This window comes from Caloenas nicobarica, chromosome 3, assembly GCF_036013445.1.
Source record: "Caloenas nicobarica isolate bCalNic1 chromosome 3, bCalNic1.hap1, whole genome shotgun sequence".
Lineage (NCBI taxonomy): Eukaryota > Metazoa > Chordata > Aves > Columbiformes > Columbidae > Caloenas > Caloenas nicobarica.
The window spans coordinates 52360676-52383034 of NC_088247.1; the positions used below are offsets into that span (position 1 = coordinate 52360676).

General features: G+C 41.4%; 1 protein-coding gene across 1 annotated transcript in view; it reads left to right on the forward strand.

The window, feature by feature from the left end:
• Positions 1-22359, forward strand: part of DCBLD1 (discoidin, CUB and LCCL domain containing 1) — a 49538-nt gene that overhangs the window by 17146 nt on the left and 10033 nt on the right. The window contains exons 3-9 of the mRNA XM_065631829.1: positions 9990-10127; positions 10687-10738; positions 11490-11562; positions 13303-13436; positions 18978-19018; positions 20312-20527; positions 21223-21353. Coding sequence (XP_065487901.1) covers positions 9990-10127; positions 10687-10738; positions 11490-11562; positions 13303-13436; positions 18978-19018; positions 20312-20527; positions 21223-21353 — 785 coding nt within the window. The remainder of the gene's footprint in view (positions 1-9989; positions 10128-10686; positions 10739-11489; positions 11563-13302; positions 13437-18977; positions 19019-20311; positions 20528-21222; positions 21354-22359) is intronic.

The window sequence follows — 22359 nt, forward strand, 5'->3', positions numbered from 1 at the left end:
CATAAGATGAGGACTCATAAGATATCTTAGTAGTAAGGAGTGATGATTGCCTTTCATTCATGAGCATGATAGGCCTACCACTCATCTGGTAAGATAAGATCAAGTGAGGTATTAAAGCCTTGCTCACAAATGAAGGTAAAGGTAATTATTGTTGTCATGAGGGAGGTATTACATTTTAAAACAGCCTTCACCAAGAGCGGCCAGTGACATGCTGATATCTAAGCCTTGTGTAGAGCTTGATTTGAGGCATAAGGAATGTCTGTGTGTGTGTACTGGGATTTTTTTATGTTGTTTACCTCATTTCAGAACTGTAAGTAAGGAATTGTGTTCACCTGAAGCAGTCTGCCTGTACTCGGCAGTTAAGAGATAGGTGGTGAATATTGCATTATCATACTTTGAATAATTTTTCTTGATGCTATCTTGACACTTCTAATCAAAGGCTTTTCTAGGAAGCAAGGATAAATCAATATATTTTTTATCTGAATAGAAAAATGAAGCTTGGATGTCGATTGAAATTCTGGCTCCTTACACATCAGCTTGAGGACATCTTCGCACAGTTCAGTCCTGCACTTATTCAGCCTGTAAATACAGAATACCTGTGTGTTACGCAATCAAATCCATATGATGAATTTCTTTAAAGTATTCCCACACCAATTTTCAGACCTGATTGGTAATGCCTGATGCATATGGACTATGATTTGCATTCTCAGCAACGAACTGCACAATTAGCACATTTTGCTCATATCTGATTAAAGAAGTTTTATAGCTTAGGCATACATACCATCTGTAATGGGTTTGGTGGTCTGTAGCTTGTTGTAGACTTTCCCACTAGCATATCTACAGAGTCTCTGCTCTACGTTCAGGTAAATCCTTGCAGAACAACAGTGTGGAAATAGTGCTATATGCATAAATTCACAATATCACTTATATTTGAAAAGACAGGAATTTATAGATCAGAGTAGAGCTTCTCTAACTCAGTTGATTCAATAATTTTGCCATAGCTCTGGGTTTTAGTATGCATTTATGTAAGCGAAAGAAGCTCTGTGAGTGAGTACTGCTAAGTCCATTCAGTCTGCTAAGTTTCCTTTTGGGTAGCTGTTTCTGAGCCCAGATCTCCTCTTCGCAACCTTCCCCTCTCCATGAACATCTGCAGATGGGTCAACATCTTCCCTTTGGCCAAGAAGATGCTGACCTTTGCCATTGAAATTCTTTCATAGGATGATGGAGAGCTGAAAAGGTTTTGCAGGAATTGAAATTGTCTGAGCAATTAAAAATTAATCTCTGCATGTTTTCTGTATTTGACCTGAGTTTAAAAAGGAAACCCTAGAAAACGAAGTATGAAAGTTGGCAGTGTGAATATTACTCATGTTTCAAATTAGCTGAGCAGCCTCTGCTCTTTCAGAGGTGTGCAAATATAAGACAATAAGGTCCAAGGGGAAATATGTTTTAAATACCATATTGACCTGTTCAACTCTACAGAAAACAACCGAGTGAATGTTGGTATACATACAAACATCTATTGAGAAGTGTACCTGAAACTTAGAAAATTGGTTGGAAGCAAAACACTATATTATGTGCGTAAATATAAAATTAGTATAAAAAAGTCTTCAGATGACAAAGTATTGTTTTCCTTTCAGATTTCTCCCATGTGTTGTCTTAACAATTAATGAATCAGTTAAATGTAAAAACCTTCTACTGGGATTCATGCAGAACAGGCAGGAGTAACTCAATTCTTGTTTGAGGTATTTAAGTTCCATGCAGTAAGGGCAAGCTGTTATTAATATATACAAATGAATGGATTAATTGATTTATGTCAGCCATAACACTGATTTCTTTACTTTTGTAAGTCGGTGTCTACAGATGAGACCACTTATATAGAAGTTTTATTTAAGTTCAGAGCGCTCCTCAAATTTTGTAGACTGGTAGAAGAGTGCTATGTACCTAATTCCTTCATAGAAAGGTGTGTAGTGTTGTTGCATATGCTGATTTACTGAAGCCTCCCAGCTTACCTGGAACACAAATGTGACACCACAGTTCTTCTCACCTTTCTCACCCATCTCAGCTTTGGACCTGTGAAGGCAGCCATTGCATTTAGGTTTCTCCAATATTGCAATCAAAATTCGTCATTAAATAATCTTAATGAAGCTTTAAAACCAGAGACATAAAGCACAGGAACACTGTATCTCTGGGTTATTACTCTGCAGACTATTTTCTTCGGTGTTCACCAGAGGAAAGAAGTTGTAGCAAGCCTTTTTTTTTTTTTTTTTTTTCCCAAACTGTTAGCTTTGCATCCAGATTTAAATGTGAAAATATTAATCATCAGTCAGCACAGGTGAGTCTAACACCAGTTTTGATGAAACCGAGTCATCTTTGTCTGGCAAACCTTTAAATATTAGCACAGCTTTGCACGTGTTGTCTCTAGGAGAAATAAATATATGGTCATGTTCTGTTTCCAAGGCATAGCTTTGCCCTGGATGAAAATATGGGAGTTTTTTGTCACACTAAAGGAATCTAGAAGAAAAATTAATATGAAGCACATTGTCATGGTGTAGACAAGGCGCAACTGTTACTTAAATGCTTTTCTTCTCAAGTTAATTGCATTATCTGAGCATATTAAAAATACTAAGCTCTGAATTAGAGCTTCTGATTTTTTAATTAGTTAAAGGGATATGTGAAAACAAGATTAACCATGTGGTCCCTGTAGTTCTCATGAACACAACATGCACTGCTTATTAAGGTGTAGCATAAATATTTTAAAAGGAACTGCTTTTAGTCAGCTCCTTTTCATGTCTCTATGAGATTTCTGTACCTCTTTTGACCCTTTTTTCTTGCTTTTTTTCCCCCCTTCTTTCCCCAACTAATGGCTTAGTATTTTTTTCCCTTAATTTTGTGAGAGGATAATCAGTCTTGACTGGAGAGATAGATCGAAGAAGAGATAAGTGCCTACTTACTTCTCCATTCACTTGCAGTCAGTAGGAGGCTGATGTGTTCCTCTGGGGTGGATGTCAGATCTGCTGAGTGACTAGTAATAATTTGGAGAGTTAGTGCAGTTAACTTGTTCTTGCATAATTTACAGCCAGTAACTAGCATGAAATAGAGAAATTACTGACAATGCTTTCTCCAGTCACTAAGGGTTGTTAGACAAATGGAGCATTTACTGATGTGCAAGCATCTCATGGCTGCTGAGAGTGAGTGTGCATGTGTGTGCACGGGAGTGTGCGGGAGAACCGAGCACCCTCACATGCCTCCTACCTGTCGTTATGACTTGAGGGGATTCATCGAACCAGTCTTTCCTTATTATGTACTGTATATAAATGTCTTGCTTGAATAAAGGGTGTGTCCGCATTTTTTTTTTTTTTGCCCCTCAAAGAAAACTTGTTATTACAGTATTGTTTCTGGTATTTCAAGAAATCCAGGGCAATGCCCAGACAAGTTCTCACTGAAGATCAAGTTGAGCAGTTTCTCAACAGTCAGAACTCTCCTAACAGTTGGGTTTCGCCTGAGTGGTTGCACTATCCTGAGGTTTCAGCTTTGGAAAGATTTATACAACAATGAATGTCTGCTTTTCTTTTATCAAATTAATTTATTTTTTCCTCTTAGCTGCATGAAGTGCATTGTGTATTTTTCTGTTTTGTTGGTGGTGGTTTTTTGTTTGTTTTTTTTTTTTAAACAGCTACAGGTCTTTACTAAGTATTCCTAACTCTAGCTGTGCTTTTGTCTTTGGGTTTGGTTAAAACCACAGCCAAGTTAGAAGTGGAGGATCTCACCTGAGGTCAAGCAGACAGACCTACAGCTGGCACAGGTGGCCCAGACTCTCACTTTTTAAATTGTAATTACTCCTCCAGCCTGATTCTACTTGGATGCCTTTTCTTTCCTTTATCATTGTCTTTGGCAACCATTCGGAAATGCTAACTGAAAGTTATATTTGTTTTTCTTAAAATGAGAAATGCTTACCACGCAGTCTGAGGTCAGCCTGTGTTGCACAGGGTTAGATGTTGAATAACAAGGCTATCTCACCCTGATTGACAAATGTGACTACCCTGTCAACTCATATCTACTGAGTATTAAATATCACCTTCCCCACGTTCTGCAAAGAAGGGCCACAAAGTTGGTGAAGGGTTTGGAGAGGAAGCTGTATGAGGAGCGGCTAAAGGCACTTTGTTTGTTCAGCTTGGAGAAGAGGAGACTACGAGGAGACCTCATCGCGGTCTAGAGCTTCCTCACAAGGGGAGGAGGAAGGGCAGGCACCAAACTCTTCTCTTTAGCAACCACAGATAGAGCCCGAGGGAATGGCAGGAAGATGTGCCAGGGGAGGTTTAGGTTGGACTTTAGGAAAAGGTTGTTCATCCAGAGAGTGGTGGAGCACTGGAACAGGCTCCCCAGGGAGGTGTCACGGCCCCAAGCCTGACAGTGTTCAGGGAGAGACTGGACAGTGCCCTCAGAAACATGGTGTGAACTGTGGGGTCGCCATATGCAGGGACAGGAGTTGGACTCGATGATGCTTGTGGGTTGCCTCAGGACATTCTATGATTTTATGAAAGAAGGGCATGGAGCAGCACTTTTTGTCTCCTGGAGCATCCTCGCAGGGTGACACTGGTTATCCATGTGTGTGACAGGATTGGTACAAAGAGAGGTAGCCTCTCCCTCTCCCTCTCCCTCTCCCTCTCCCTCTCCCTCTCCCTCTCCCTCTCCCTCTCCCTCTCCCTCTCCCTCTCCCTCTCCCTCTCCCTCTCCCTCTCCCTCTCCCTCTCCCTCTCCCTCTCCCTCTCCCTCTCCCTCTCCCTCTCCCTCTCCCTCTCCCTCTCCCTCTCCCTCTCCCTCTCCCTCTCCCTCTCCCTCTCCCTCTCCCTCTCCCTCTCCCTCTCCCTCTCCCTCTCCCTCTCCCTCTCCCTCTCCCTCTCCCTCTCCCTCTCCCTCTCCCCTCTTTGGTAGGGGGACAGGAAGAGTTACTGCTTACGAAAGTGAAACATCTATGTGAACACGGGATGGAAACGAATTCCAAGAATGCAGATGTTTTCATACAACAGATCCTTGGTGGTTTTGTGAGCTGTTTTTGAAAGACTTGTGCTCTGGCTGAGTTTTTAGCTCTGAAGTGAAGCAAGCTTAATCCATGTTCATCACATCCCCTGTCCTTCCTCAGCTACTGAGGTACTTCTAAATTGCTTTATTTGAGAAAAGACTACTGAATATAAGGATCACAATTTAAAAGGTTGTCTTCCCCAAACAAACTCCTCAGGAAATTATAATCATTGCTACGCATCACTCCCCAGCCCTGCCTTACTCTCATAGACTGATGTTAAAGACAAGGGAGAAGAATCCCCATCGAAGAGGGGACATTACAAGCTATTATCTAAACTGAGTTTCTTAAAGACCCCTGCAGATGTCAAGCTCCAGATTTCAAATGAATTTGAAGAATCTGAAAGCAGAACAAGCAGAATGAACTGGACATGCACTAGGTAAAGAGGGACAGAATTACTTTTAAAAGGAAGAAAAAGTCTTATGGAAGAGGCAGAAAGTGTTAAGAACTACAGAAACAAATGGCATGTAGGTATTGCCAGCTGGTGTGAGAGAAGAGTCCTCTAGGCACAGTGCTTCTTAAGGGAAGTAGAAAAAAATAAAGGAACATAGTTCAACAAAGCAATCTCCGGAAATATGCCAGAGTCGGGTTGACAATAGAAGTAAACTAGACTTCATAAAACCAGACAATGATGTAAAGATCATAAGATTTACAAAATGACATTATGAAAAAGACAAAAGCTGCAGACTATTGCTAACATTTAAAAAATAAACAACATGTGAAATAATCTCTTCCATCTCCAGATGAGCCAGCGAAAGGATATCCAGGAGACAATGTACCATGTATCTTGCAGAATGTTAATAGTGCTTGGAGACAGGGATTCCAAAATAAAAGTATTTCATTTAAGCCACTTAAGCCATACCAACAGAGCAGGAGTTCTGGACCAAAGGCATTAACATTCTCTATAATTAAACTAAAATGTAAATTAGGTACATTCAAAATTCCTAGTCCCATAATAGTTCTCCTGCAGAATTTTAAAAATACATATATATTAAAGAATCTGGAGTGAACAGACACAACCACAGTTGGGCCAACTCGTTAATGAGACACTGAAAGAAGAAAAGGCCTGGGCATCTAGATGTAGTAATACTGATATATAGAGAACACCTACTCAGTTTCATGACATGTTACACATCTGTTTATCAAATCAAACTCTTTTCTTTGTTCTTAGTAAACAAACCAAACAATCCCGCCTACTTAGCCTAGCAGAGCTCCAGCTGAGTCACTTTAACAGGAAACAGGGAGCCAGATCAGCATTCACTACTTATTTTTCAAGCCGAATATGCAAAACAACCCACCTCACAACTAACATTAGAAGATGAAAAACTGATAACATGATCTGGCAGTTCTCGAAAAGGATCTTAAACTTTTGGCTTAGTCCCAAGTTTAGGAATTAAGTATTTATCCAGAGTCAAGTCCAAATTCTGCAGTAATAGTTAACAGGGCCCTATAGACAAGTTTCTCATTCTCATACCAGACACAAACCAAGGCTTTCTCCATCATCTCTCTACTGTGGTTGTACAGTACTCATATGGACAGCCTGGGGAAATCAAGAAGTCCTGGGTGGAATACAGAGAAGACAGGGAGCACATATGAGTTTTAAAAGTAGATAATAAAGTAGTATTTTTGTCACCTCAATTGCAAGCGGAAAATACTGACTACTAAATATAGTTTTTCAGATGAAGTCTAATGTCTATAGATGCTGTTTGGTTTTAATCTTCTAATGTCTATAAAATCTCACGATATACGTATTCAAGGTAATAGGTAAGTCAATGGATAGCAAATCTGCTGGGTGTTACTGCGTATATAAAGTGCATCTAATTCAGGCCCACCATGAGCCGAAATGCAGGGAGCCTGGGAGACCACCCTTTCGCTTCTGGCTTAACAATAGTGAAGTAAACGGAGGACTGCTGTGTGGAAGTGCATAGGAAAGTGTACATGTGGTTAAAACCAAAGACATTTTTCTAAAGAAAATTAGAAAATAGATGAAAATATAACATTCTCCAATCAGTCAAAACTGAGCCCAAAGAATTGTCTTGACCCTGAATCAGTTTTGTTTTCTAAGCATTACCACTTGTCCCCCTGAGGAATTTCGTGGAAGACTGTCAATGTAAAATAAATTGATTAGGGGGAAAACCAGAACCTGAAGTTAGGCTACTCAGCAAAAACTTAACAGAATGGAAAGCGGTGCTGCTAAACATAAAACAATATTAAGTAAATCAAATCAGAAAGGTGCTTACATTGGTCATTCAAAACACAGTAAGCACTGAAAAGAGCGGAATAACACCTCTTCCTAAAAACAGGCTGCACACATCTGTAGTTCTTTCAGGGGGTAAAGAGCCTCTCAGCTAAACTCGTATCTGACAGGTTTCTCTAAGAACAGCAATAGAGGGGTGAGATAACACTTAAACTTTTTTTCTAAACCCTACCTCTCAGTGCTTATTTCTGTATTTGATAGCACAGAAACTCTGCTAGATCTCAGGACAATCTGAAGACCTGGCAGTGTAGCGCTGATATGATATTACCTGAATTATTGAGAAGAACTGTGTTGAAATATTTGGAAATACTTTCTCAGTTTGCAACAAAGGAACACGTGAATGTTTTGTAGTATTAATAATGCCTTTAAAAATTTTTTTTTCAAAATCTATGTAGAAAACTGGTAGACTTTTGGAAAATATTCCTTCAGTGGATATTGTTTCGTGCTTCTATATTTTTTAAAGAATTAGTCCTAGGCCTCCTTAGTTTTGAGCTATCTATAGGAGTCTCTTGGTCCACCAGAACTGCTCTTGGCAGAAGACAGCCCTAGCCTGGTAACCCTTCTTGGATTTGTTACTTAACAGTAGAAACTTGTCCTTAGGCACTGCATGCTGATTTCTTGAGCTGATTGTTTCTGAATTTTGGCTCTCGTTTGGATTATACAAGTCTATGTGTCTAGACTTTTTTATGTGTGATTTGTTTGTGTAATTACCTGGAATATATGTAGACTTGCTACTGATGGAGACACATAGCCCTGATCCAGCCGGTGTGTGGTTGAGTGAATCAGCCATCTAAATTATACCTACAGAGTAGATAGGTCACTGCCAATTGCTGCAAGGGAGAAAGCCAAGGAGCACTTGTGAGAAAATACATAGAGACAATCCTTGAGAGAAGAAAAGGACTAAAGCTTTCTCAGGTGTTTTATTTTGAAGAAATGCGATGGCTGCCTGTCATCTCCCCCTTTCTCTCTCTTGGAAAAAAAAAAAAAAAAAAGAAAAAATCAAAGCACTTTACTTCTCCCACAGCAATCTGACACAAAAGACCTTCTCAAATAAATCACTCGTGCAGTTGTCTGGTATGACACAGTGTCAGTTACTGTCTTTTTGATAAGTTCATTTCCTAAGCAATTTGTTTAACCCTTTTTATAGAAATTGTTTTCTCTGACTAAGTTGTGAGTCATTTTCAACATGAGTACTCCAGGGAAATGTCGCACTCTTTGCTTGTTTCTCTGCCTGCCTGGCTTTACCATATGATTTTTATAAGCCAAAAGATAGAGTTCATCTGGTTTGTCCCATTCTGCTGACAACTGGCTGTTATTGGCTCCATTTGGGTTACTCAATAGGCTGGTATTACAGTTGCTATATGGCCGATGAAGTATTTGGGAAAGACCCACCCCCAAGAGTATCAAGCAAAATGAAGAGGCTCTTAGGAGCCCATTAGGAAGGGTACCACTCATCTAATTTGTGCTGTGATTGTAATTTCTTGTATCTCAGAAGTCAGTTCTAAGTTACTCTAAAGTAGCCACAACCCATAAAATGAAGTTATAAAGGAAAAACTAAAGTGATCCTTTTCCCTCCCAAGGACTTGCTTTGGGATCCAAAAGCTGTCATTCACCAGAACAGATGGGATGAGGGCTTTTAAAGGGTCTTGTTTGTTTTTTCTCTTAGGGAAAAAAACCACTCCGCCATTTTACAAAATGCAGTTTATATTGTAATCATACTCATAAATTCGCAAAAAGTGTACCCAAACTGCTTTGGAATTTTCTTTGTCATCTATTCCTGAGAGCAGCCAGAGACAAGTGTTTGCACCCAGGCCTGGTGACAGAAGACAAGAGCAAAGACTATGGCCATCTCAAAAGAAAGCTCCTCTCAGGAACTGACTTCTGAAGAAGCAAATGTAATTAGTAAGAGTCCCGCGCATGCCCGCTGTCACGAGAGAGAAGTGTCCCAAAGACTGTTCCAAGATACTGCTATTAGTAGCTATAAAACCCTTATCTGATTCAATGTAAGCACAAATCTCTCGTCTCCCTGTCCCAGCCCCTTCATCTTCCCCTTTCTCTCTCTCTCTTTTTTGTTTAAAACTAGACACTTGAACTGTATACTTCAATGGTCTGATGATGTTTTTAAAAGGAAAATATATTAGGAAATTTTCTGAGTAAAATGATGCTGCCTTGTAGTATGATTTGGCTTGTGGCACATGGGTCCTTGAAAACCAGGTACCCTGTTTGTGATTTTATCTGTCCTGAATGGCTGCTGTGCTACAGCAGCATGAGCTGTACACGTCTGGAGAGTTTATCTAGGGGACCCTGTGTAGATCCCTTGGGTTACCTTTGAATGTTCTGTTCTTTTCTCTAATGAGTTACTGCTGGTTGTAAGCACACTGTACTTCAAAGGCCCAAGGGCATTAATCATTCTCTTAAGGCTTATGTGATGAGAGACCTGGATGCTGGAATTGCTGCCATGGAGAAACAATTGGATCCTGGCCACTCCTTGTCAGGAGCTCATACCCATAAAGGACTGAAGCCAAAACCCTTTTGTCAACATTTGCATTGGTACTAAAGGAGAATGAGTGTTATGAAACTCTTTGCTAATCATGAGAATATTCCAACCTAATTACGTCACCTAAACTTTTGAAAACTTCTTTGTTCTGTCTGTAGGGCCATACTGTGGTAACGTGATGCCCGTCCCTAAAGAAATCATTCTGGAGAGCAATGAAGCGACTATTCACTTTGAGAGTGGATCCCACGTGTCAGGACGAGGCTTTCTGTTGTCCTATGCCAGTAGCGATCACCCAGGTAAGGTGAAATCCAAAAGTACTAAAGGATTAGTGGTGTAGTTCCCCCTGTTTAATGGTCTTCTCTACACACATAGACTTTAGCCCAAATGTTTGGTCCTAAATATTTCCAGATTAGCATGAACCATGATATTTTTAATAGCATGTGTGCAAGAAGCAGTTGTAACCAGATATAATAGCTGCAGAAATCTTACCTAGACAAATTGCAATACAGGCCCAGTGAAAGAAAATTAGTATCTTCTCCTTGAAGTTCCACTGTATTCCAGGCTCCAGCGTTTACCACACAGTGACAAGATGAAGGGATAGGAGAGATTAAGATTTGGTTCCTACACTTAATATTCTGAGAGTCTGTGCAACTTTTTTGAAGGTGTACAACATAAGAAGAGTAGAAGAGGGAGATGAAAAGAATGAAGGAAAACCACAGCTGTTGTTTTCCATCTATTAAACTTGTTTAAGTACTGTACTCAGAGGTCTTTAAATGTAATTTCATATTTAGGCAAAAATTTTGTCTGTATTTCTACATCCTGCAATGGGGATTGACATTTGTAAATTTTTCACAGATCTAATCACATGCTTGGAACGAGCAAATCACTACACAAAGGCTGAATACAGGTAAGGAGGGTTTGCAGATCTCTGTGCTCTGGCTGGCTTTACTGTGTCTGTCATCTGGTCTAGTTGTTAGAAAATGTCAGATAAGGCAGGTACAGTCTTGGTTTTCTGGATAAGTGAATTATTTTGAGCTCTGATGCTGTAATAGTCCAAGACCTGGTTGTGAGAAGCAGTAGTGCAGAATGGAAGTCTGCAGCACAGAAAAATGAGGGAACAGAGTTACAGAGCTCTCAGCAATGCTCATTAGGGCATACATATACATGGTGTATGTAAAAAGTTTCCACTTTGAAATTCAAAGTAGCCTCAAATTCCAGTGCTTCTCCTGAGAGCAGATCACATCCTAGCTGATACAAGATTATCTGAGGACAAGCTATAATTTCTTGGTTCCTTGAACTTTGTGATAGGATTTGAAATGGTAATAAATTGTGCTCTTCTGCCTGCTATCTGGATGTGCATGTAGACTTCTTATCTGGGCTGTGCTGAAAACTCATGCGGTAGCATTTCTAGAACGAGAGAATTAAACAGAAATGCCCTTGCAAAACTGCTTTTCTAGTTCTTTGTGTGCTGCTGTGTGCAGTCCACTCGTGAACTCAAGGGCCCATTTATTTACCTTCTCCACTCACTACCAGATCATCAGCCAGAACTTATGGCTAAAAAGCTTATTGGTTTGAGAGCATTTCTTTTGTGCGGGTTTGTTTCTGCGTGTCATCACTACAGTTCATGTTTTAAACAAGCCTCTTTTCTCTCACTGCAGCAGATACTGTCCTGCTGGGTGCAGAGACATAGCAGGTGACATTTCTGGGAACATCAGAGACGGATACAGAGATGTAAGTACACAGGGTAATGAGGGGACATTTATAAAGACAGAACAGAGAAGCACAGCACAACTTGGTTTCAACTTTTACTGCTTGACTTTTGTCAGTAATTCTTCCCAGCTGTGTTAGATCTACCTTTTATTATCAGTATATGAGTATGTTATCAGTATATAAGCACCCGGAGACACTTTTCAAACAGATGTATCAATTGTGTGAGAGCAAAGTCCACTGACTTGTCAAATACACCTGCTGATTTGCGGTTTCTGGCAAAATCCAGCTTAGGGTTTGTCCCTCTTGAGGCAGTGCTCACTGATGTACTAAATATTCCTACAACTTCAGCTTTTACTTGTTTGGTGTCCATGTGTATGCCTTTTCTAAAGTTCTCTCTTGTAGGAAAAAAAAATATTTTTCAGTAGCAGGAGGATTTTATTTAAGATTATGCCTGCAGTATCCCAGCAATCTGCTCTGAGATGAAATAAGTATTATACACCACTTAATCACATCCCACTGATAACTACCAACCTCTTGGGTTGTTTTAACAGCTCATTCTTTAAAGCAAAGAATTTGCCTGTTTGGTTGCATCGATCCACAGTTCACATCACACAGAGCTCTGCCCTTTCTGTGCCCCTCACCCTGGACTCTCCTCCTGTCATGCCTGTGAAATCTTTACGTCTCTCATGGTAGTATGTTTAATCATACCACTGATGTAAAATCCCACCCTATCACAAATATGGAGTTTCCTAAAAGTCAATGTTCACGATTAACCTGTTCGTCCAGTTATTCAAGCTCACCACCCCAGCCTGGAAAGCGCAGAGCTGAAGAAACAAAGAAATGCCACGTTAGCTAGAGTTATTCTTGCCCTTCATTCGGGCGATTAGGAAAGAAAAGCAGCACATGGCATGACCTCATGCAGATCTTATCTGCACTGAGGAATTTTTGAAAGAAATTTTCCCTCCACCGTTAAGGGGGACTCAGCTTTTCTGACGGGCAAGACCCGCAGGGCTCCCCTGGAGCTCTGCTGCCTTTGTGTCCCCACCTCTCCCAGCCCTCCCGGGAGGGGACAGCCCAGCTTGTCCAGTAGCATAGCCCAAGCTGGGCTCCTGGCCCCTGTGACCGGGACCCATCTCTGTCAGCAGCTGCTGGGAATGTCTGCTTTGCACCTTTCCGCTGGCCCTTCTCCGCTCTCTCCTAGCCCACGAGTACATTATTGCCACCTAGTTGGCACACAAGTTGTTCTGCCTGTGTTCTTCCTTTATGTGGATTATCCCACCAGAGACACTGGCAAATGGGCTATACTCAAAACCCAGTGGCAGCCAGTCACCATATAGCTAAATTGCCTAAGTATGTCATGACTCAAATCCTAAGGTGCAGTAATAGACAGGTTTGCCTTCAGGCAAGTCCATGAAGTAATTATAATTTTCTCTATGCAAAGAAGAGTTGCCTTGCCTTTGACTTTGTTTTCCCAAGGAGTGACACAATACCTGCTAGGTTAAAACCTTACAGCATCTTCTCAGAAGTAGATTGTTCGCTTGGGGAAAAAAAAAAAAAAAGGTGACTTTCAGAGATTGATGTATTTTTTTCGGAGACTACTGTTCTTTCTTCCCTCCCCACCCCCACCATTATTCCTCTTGAGCCTTTGCTGGATTCTATGAGCCGTAACACTTATATACCAGTGGCTGGGAAGTTGAAAGCATTAGCAGTTTGTCAGATTGATCCTCTGAGCTTTGGCTTCTCACGGGTTCTGCCTTTCAGACCTCGCTGCTGTGCAAGTCGGCGATACATGCGGGCGTCATCGCGGATGAGCTGGGCGGCCAGATCAGTGTCACCCAGCAGAAGGGCATCAGCCGCTACGAAGGCGTCCTCGCCAACGGCGTCCCCTCGCACGAGTGAGTACCGCTGGCTGCTGGGCTGGCTCCGGGAGCACCCCCGGGGCACTGTGCGCTGGCCAGGGCAGCAGAAGCAGGCGGGGGCACTTTTTTGGAGGAGGAAAAGGTGTTAGGGGCTTTTGGGCTTTGTTTCTACAGCTTTATTAAAATCATGTTGGCATTAGATATAAGAGGTTCCAAGTTTTCAGTGGCTCTATACCATATAGGGTGGTATTTTCTACTTTTATTTTTCTTCTATTCCTTCTGAAATATCTTTGCAAATTACTTTGTTAGCAGATACATCGAAGTACAATGTTCTGCAACAAACACCTTTAATCGATGTGCTAATAAATCATGCTAAATTCATGTCAAGGTTTTAAAAAAGCTTGGAAGAATGAATAAATAAAAAGTGCCGTTGAGCCATAGGGGATTTTATGAACAACTTCTTAAACATTGTGCTTTTGACATGTTCAGAGTTTTTCTTTTTTAGAATATTTATAGCAAGGGTGTTATATTTACCACTTATCTTCTGACTTTTAATTGTACTGTTGTTGAAGTAGAAATAAATCCTCTAATCTCTATCCAGCACAGTAAGCCCTTCCAGCAGCTGCCTCTGTCATTCCTGTTGGTTCATATTTTTTAATTTTCAAACGTTAACTGGATTTTTCATGAGGTGTTGGGGTTTTTTTTGTAGGAAGAGAAATCTCCTCAGTCCTATAGCTTACGAGAACTAGGGGAATCTGTCTTTTTTATACTTTCTTCCTGTTTTCCCCATGATTTCTCCACACTCTCTGGACAATTTTACAATCATGGTTTCATTCATTAAAAAATAAAAACATTCATTTGGTCTGTTGTTGGGCTTAAGCTTCAGCACAGATTGAAATATTTTATATATAGTGGCACCGGAGTATGCAAAGCTGGGTAGCATGCAGACCATTAGCCCAGGGCCTATAAAGCCTAAAAATTTTCTGTGTTTCTTGAAAGTTAATTGCAAAAGAAAATTAATATAAACTTGTCTCAAGCAAAGGAGGACTGAGAGCTCAGCTCAAGCACCAGGCCCCTTCATAAAACAAATAATACCAATTCTTTCCATCACACGTGCCACCTTAGTGAAATCCTAAATTAAATATTTTGTGCCTTATCTAAAGATGTTACAGAACCACTTATACACATCCATATGTTCATGGTCCCTGAGAATCCCAGAAGGAGTAACTTGGACAGTAGTGCATGCAATGTTATAATGAAAGGCAGCTGGGTTCCCGTTTGTATTTTTTTTCACTGTACAACAGCTAGTGGGCAACGAATGAAGTATATAAGACAGCAAATGTACATGTGCTGGTGGAAAACACTGTTTGCATGGTTAGTCCATCACCTTAACTACCAAGCATCTTTTTAATGTTCCTATTCAGAAATATCCTATATGTTTCACGTGAGTAATAGAAATGCAGTGATGCAAACTTGACTCTATTACATCAAGTGGGAAAACTCCCATTTACTTGCAAGAGAGGTGAAAAGTGCATTTCTAGGCTGAAGGCAGCCTCCAGGGCTCGGATTTAGCCCACTTAATAGGAGGCCCCTGAGAGAACACCCTAAAGAGAAGCGCAGCCCCCTTAGCCTTCCTACCTACTGGGCCAGACAGAGTCAGTCCTCCAGGACAATGCACATCTCCAAGGGACTGAATTGCCCTGAGGAAACAACCCTCACTTTCTATAGATTATACAGGGAGCCATAGGTAAGCGGGCTCATACTGGGTCAGATGCTTGCAAATAAAATGGCACAGATTCAGGCAAAAATGGGAGTGTGAGCACAGCACTTCCCAGGATGCTTCTGCTGCTCCTGGGAGCTGGGACAATCCCAGGAGCAAAAGAACTGTTGGTGTGAGCCCGTTATCCCAGGAGAGGGGAATTGGAGGATGCAGGGAAATCCTTTTATTTCAAAACATGAAAAGTGTTCCTAGAAACAGTGGGCCTATTTACTAAGAAAATGAACCAATGCATTTCATGCTTTAAAAAGGCTTTTGTAAGAGTTATTTCCAAAGCTGCATGTCTCCCCTGGTTTCAGGATACCTACACACTGCAAGAAATTCCTGCAGAGCAGCCAGTGCTGGCGCGAAAAAGTTGGTGCTTGGACAGCAGTGCTCTAAGAGCTTTTTAGATGCCCTTAAATAAAAGCTTACTCAAGTTTTTAAAATCTCATTTATAGTGGATTTCAGTATTAAAGATTAAAGTTATTTAGTGACTTGAGCCGAAATTGACCTCATCAACAGCTGCTGCTGGAGTGCATCGAGCTGTTAAATATGTTAAACGTGACGGTGGAGTTACGGCTCACTCATCAGCCCTCAAGAGCTGACCTTGGCCTCCTGACTTCATTTTTTCAGTGGGCTTGTTACACTCTGGCATCTGTGAGGTTTTCCGTTCTTGTGGTCCACGTGTGGAGTTGTACCCACAAATGCCATAATGAAGGTCAAGTGGGTGGATTTATTGGGCAGTCCTGATATCCCAGTACATGTATATGGGGGTTTAGCTTTGTCAAGTGAGCTGGCCTGTGACTGTACGTTCACGCACATGAAATCATTTGTCTTTGAAAACGCAAGAAAACACATGCTCATGAACTGTGAAAGGTGAAATTCAGGGTTAACCTCCACTGCTTATAAAAAGCAATTCTGAAAAAAAAAAAAAAAAAAAAAGAAAGAGTATTTGATGCTGACAGAAGTTTATTATGGGAATCAGCATCCTTTTTTTGCAGAGCTACCAGCACAGGTCTCCAGTGCAGTCGTGCCACTAGTATTGTCGGCAAGGCAGGATCTTGAAGGTTGTGTAGGAAAATGAGGAGCATGGGGCGATATGTTCCCTTAAAGGACAAAGTGAAATTTGTGTGACAAATGCCACCTGTCACATTAGGAAACTGATGAATTACCACTTAACTGAATTAGTTTGTCCTCTTCAGTGACTTGCAGAGTTATAGCAGAAGTATTTCAGCTTGATTTCATAGCTTTATAGACCTTAGAAATGCTAACCTCCTCCTTTTCTTTGCTAAAATTGCAGCCCTCTATTTGAAAGGGATCTGTGAGACTTTTTTATTACAAAGCTTTATCTCATAAATAAGTATTCGAGGAGTGCAGTGATTTCTGTTTGGGGTAGGTTTTTCTGATCATCATAGGTGTTTGTTTTCTTTTTTCTCTTGAAACGGAATGATTTGCATTCACTAAGAAAGCAAAAATTGTTTTGGCTCTAATGTCAAACTGGTTTGAAGCAAGCAGAGCACATCTGATTGCCCCTGAGGATTGCCTGGGGGGAAGATGTGGGAGGGAGGGCTTGAGTTTCTCCTTCTAGCTACTCTACCGCCTACATGCCCAAATAAATCAGCTCCCTCCCAGTGCTCTCTGTCATCTCTGAAGGGCTTCGTTTGCCTGTAGTCATTAGTTTTCCCCTCAATGACAAAAAGAGGCAGTGTATTTATTGACCCTGACATGGGACCACTTTCCTGTTCCACGTTTGCAGTGCTCTCAAAACATACAGCCGTGCGCACCGCTGTTAGCCCACAGAAGGTACCTCGGGGGAAATTTTCCTGGCCAACAACAAAGGACAGCCTGAGCGGGAGCTGTCTTGATGCAGAAGGTGTTTTACTGCTCAGTCATGCTGGCCAAGGCTTTTCAAAGGGGGCAAGTGATGCGTGCAGCTAATTGAAGCGACATTGAAGGGGTCAGATTGTCAAGAAATCCAAACTAATTTCACATTAAAACCCAGGCTTTTATTTTTATTAGGCAGCCAGTCAGAGTCATCCATTCTGCAACAAAACCTCAGGAGTATCTTTTTGGGAATCAGAAAGTGGCTCCATGGGAGACCAGGGAAAACACAGATTTTCCTTACAGCAGTGATTTTATCTTGTCCTGCATTGTGTAGGGTTGTGTGCGGTGGCCCAGGAAATGGCTTTGCTCCTGAAGCAAAGCAGTCCATGTCAGGACGAAGAAAAGGGAAACCATAGATGTGGTGGTGTTAATGGAGCAGAAAGAATTGTTCCTGTTGGTTGTGGTTATAACAGACCCAGTTCCCACCCAGATTAAAACAAGGAGTAGATTTCATTCAGTCTGGCTGTGATACACCTGTAGCTCAAATAGGAACGGCCAGAGCTGTTGCGGTTTAGTCACCATCAAGTGTACCTCTTTCACGGTGCTTAAGGCTGGATTTTCTTCAAACTAGATGTGGACTTAGACTGATAGAAAGTAATTGATTTCAGTGAAGTTGCTCTAATGTAAGCTACTGTAGGTGGGAATAGACCTGGGCCCGGTGCTGGAACAGAGCATCACAGGTAGCTCCAGGCCATGTTAGCTTTCCTGTTCCTGGTTCTTTTGAATGCTCTCACGTTGTTGGTCTGTGCAGAGGAGAAAAGCGGAAGGGCGCAGCAAGATTAACAGGCTGATGGGAAGAGAAGTAATTTTCATAGAATCATAGAATCATTTAGGTTGGAAAAGACCTTTAAGATCATAAAGTCCAACCATTAACCTGGCACTGGTCCTAGCACTAAACCATGTCCCTAAGCACCCCGTCTACAGGTCTTTTAAACACCTCCAGAGACAGTGACTCCACCACTTCCCTGGGCAGCCTGTTCCAATGCCTGACAACCCTTTCAGTGAAGAAATTTTTCCTAATATCCAATCTTAACCTCCCCTGGCACAACTTGAGGCCATTTCCTCTCATCCTATCTCTTGCTACTTGGGAGAAGAGACCAACCCCCTCCATGCTACAACCTCCTTTCAGGTAGTTGTAGACAGCGATAAGGTCTCCCCTCAGCCTCCTTTTCTCCAGGCTACACAGCCCCATTTCCCTCAGCTGCTCCTCATCAGACTTGTGCTCCAGGCCCCTCACCAGCTTTGTTGCCCTTCTCTGAACTCTCTCCAGCACCTCAATGTCTCTCCTGTAGTGAGGGGCCCAAAACTGAACACAAGATTCGAGGTGCAGCCTCACCAATGCTGAGTACAGTGGCACAATCACTTCCCTAGTCCTGCTGGCCACACTATTCCTGATACAAGCCTGGATGCTCTTGGCTTTTTTGGCCACCTGGGCACGCTGCTGGCTCATGTTCAGCCAGCTGTCAATCAATACCCCCAGATCCCTCTCTGCCAGGCAGCTTTCCAGCCACTCTTCCCCGAGCCTGTAGTGCTGCCTGGGGTTGTTGTGACCCAAGTGCAGGACCTGGCACTTGGACTTGTTGAACCTTATACAATTGGCCTCAGGCCATTGATCCAGATCATTGATAAAGATATTAAACAGAACTGGCCCCAATACTATGCCCTAGGGAACACCACTTGTGACTGGCCACCAATTCGATTTAACTCCATTCACCAATTTAAATCAAAAGAAACGCTCAAAACCATTAAAAATAACTATCTCAATTTGGTCATGGTGAGAGATGCCCAAGAGCACTCTTTCTGGCATAGGTAACCAGCCAACAAAGTAAGCGGCTACCCAGCCAGAGATATTTTGCTAGATAAACAGTGATTCTGAAACTGTACCTCGGCATTCCTGTAACCGCCTTCTGAATTGCTTTTTTCTTTTTTTACAGAGGTTCGCTGTCAGATAAGCGGTTTATATTTACTTCAAATGGTAAGAATAATGGCTTTACTTTTAGCTATTCAAATTTTACCTTTTTATTTAAGTATTTTCTGTAAAAGTTTTGAAAAGTAATCAGGAGAATGTCAGGCAGTGTCTGGGAAGGATATTTTAGGACAGCATTTTTTTTAAATTGGCAAGTTGAGTAAAAAAATTGAAGATACATGAAGCAAGCTAGGAAAAAATGCAGAATAGGAGTAGGTCATATGCACACAGACGAGAAACAGAAATAGCATTCTGCTGTTACATTTCTTGTGCCAGCATATGAAAAATGGCAATCAGATAATCCCATTTTTATGTACTTTAGGCAGCAGAAAATGAAAGCAGTTTTTCTTCAGACATTTATAAATCCCATCTTCATTATACGAGAAGAGAACGAAAACACAGAGAGGAATGAAAATATATTTACATTGCACTGATACAGAACGGGTTTTTGTTTATGACTTTCCAAGATGCAAAAGCGTCTTTAATCTGTCAAGCTGTTCATTTGCATAGAACATAGCAAAGAGGGAGGAAAAGTTCGCTCTTATTCATCTGAGTTATAGTTCAGTCATCTGAGATAGATACAATCATTTACTATTCCACTGAAAACTGTAGAGCATGTGTAGGCCTTTGAAACTGCCAGGGAATTATTTTTAACTTCATTGAAACCTTACTCCACTGGCCTCTTTTCTCTGAAGAACCTTGATGTGCAGAAATTTTGCGGGTTCTTTGGTGGAGTTTGTAATACTTAACCTGCAGCTATTATCTTTGTGATATCACCTCTTGGCAGCAGTATCAAGGAGCTTCTCTAGTGAGTAACTTTCCTAGCTCTAGTTGCAGGTGAGAATCATGAAATATTTACAGTAAAGTGATCCTTTCAGTGCAGTGCCTTCATCTGAGAAATGTTTTGTACAGAAAAAATAGTTAATGCCAATCTCGAAACATAAATATTAGATTTTTTAATTTTTCTTCTGAAACATAAGAAGCCTTCACATGACTGAGACTAAACCGCAGAGGTTAAAAAACAAAATGGCAAGGGGAAAATAGCAGATGTAGTCAGCAGGTGTCATGTATGTAGGACCTAAATTGGTAAAGGAGAGGGACCGCAGTGCTCTGGTACTGGATCATCCACTACAAATTGACTGGCAAACACCACCACTAATGGATAGCATCAGGCTAGTGCTAGATTAAGCAACATCTGACTTTGCTGTTGTAGGTGGTCTTCATATGTTGCTAGCCTAATATAAGAATATGCCGTGAAAACGCAAAATAACTCCTTCTGTCTGTCTGTGTGGGGACTCCTAGGCTGCAATAAATCTCTCAGTCTGGAAGAGGGATTCCTCTCCAAGAGCCAGGTTACTGCATCTTCCTACTGGGAGGAGACCAACGAATTTGGGCAGCTCTTCCAGTGGTCTCCTGACAAGGCTTGGCTTCATGTCCCGGGTTTGTCTTGGGCCTCTAACCACAGCAGCAGTCGTGAATGGTTGGAGATAGACTTGGGAGAGAAGAAGAGAATAACAGGTATGTCACTGTCTGGTTATTAGAAGCTGGGGTTTCAGCTGGAGAAGAAACTAAGTGCGGTTGAAAAGCTAATAATGCACTTATACAGTGTTTCTTTCATTAAATGTAATGAAATGTTCCGTGTTGAGGAATATTATTTTCATATTTAAGAAATCATGGCTATTTATAGGACTGGTCTTCCTATAGGGATATAGGATTGGACTCAATTGTCATGCATGCCCGAACTCTAAACACACTGTAGGCTCAGAACAAAATATTTACGCAGGGAACTGTAGAGTCTGGATGGATGATAAACGATTGTTTAGAACCTATTAATGATGCAGCTCTGGAATCAATACAAAATGTTAAAATCCTGACCTTTGAAATAATGGCCCAGGTGAAAAAGATTCCTGTTTCCAGCTCCTGGTTTAGTTATAAAAATGTAAATTACAGTTGCTGCTAAAGATGTAAAAACTGATGATATGGACCATAATATCAAAAAGCAATTACCACTTTTGGAGTCATTTTTGGAGTTTTCTTCACCCAAGTTTTAAACTCAGTAACCACCCCAGAATTCCAACATAGTTTGAAAAAATGAATGAAGAATTTGAAGGCAAAATTCTCCAAATAGTTTTTGCTTCTGTGTTTGCGTTTGAAAATGTTCCTTTAAAAAAGACACCTAACAAATGAAAACGTATTTTGCATTTTGTTAAAAGGGATTAAGACCACTGGCTCTGGATCCACTACACCAAATTTTAACTTTTACGTAAAGACATTTACAATGAACTACAAAAATAACAACTCGAAATGGAGAACTTACAAAGGGATTCTGAGCAATGAAGAAAAGGTAAGGGAAAGCAGGAGGGGTAGGAAAACACAGAGCAACCATGCGTACACTGCCTTGATGTTGAGGGGCAGGCTTTTACTGTCAAGGAAGATTAGGAGCTTCAAACTTGTCTAGACTTGGTTTGTCTTCACCAGTGTAATTTACAGCCATGGAGCAGATAGCGAGCTTGTCGAAACAAGGAAGTTATCCAGGGTTTGCTGAAGTTGTGAGACACACACAAGGAGGCATGTGTATGTCTGTATTCTTCTTTTTAAAAAAATGTGTAATTAAAGCTGTACAACAGGCTGTTTGGGCAAGTCTTCAGCTCAGCTCAGTGCTTGCCCATGCCAGGAACGCTGTACCAGTGCAGAAGCATTGGTCGATGCGGCACCAGCAAACCTGAGATTCAGCTTCAGATGCACCAGGATAGTCAACCCACCCCTCCAGCAAGTGAAACAATCGACTCTGGTCAAAGCACAGGGCTGCTGGTGAGGCTGCACCAGTGGATCAAGCTTCTGCTGGGGCTGTTATGGTGACCACGGACTGCACTGCTCCCCATCCCCCGCTGGTGGGACTCTACCAACACAAGTCTGTAGGCACAGCCTACATCTGTTAGGAATCGATGTAACTGAACTTAAAATAGATGTTATCACACCGCAATACCTGTCCACACAATAGCTTTCACAGACTCTGAGTGACTTTAACAATGAACAGATAACAGCAGTGCAACTAGTTTCTACAGAAAAGGGATGTGCTGCACAGGTTTGTCTGACAATATTTTCCCCTGAAAGCCTCATGTTTCTTTTCAAACAAAAAAGCCCACTCAAAGCCCTCCCTACCCCCACAGCATCCAAAGTCACACCTTTGCTCATCATTTCCGAGGGAGCTCAGCTTTCCTCAGGATAAGGCTCTACCTGGCTCTCAGTCCTGAAGGCAGTTCTTAAAAACTTGGTAGAACTGTTGAGAGATTTCCTACTAGCTCTGATTTCCGTAGCTTGTATGGAAAGGAATTTCACTGCACAACATT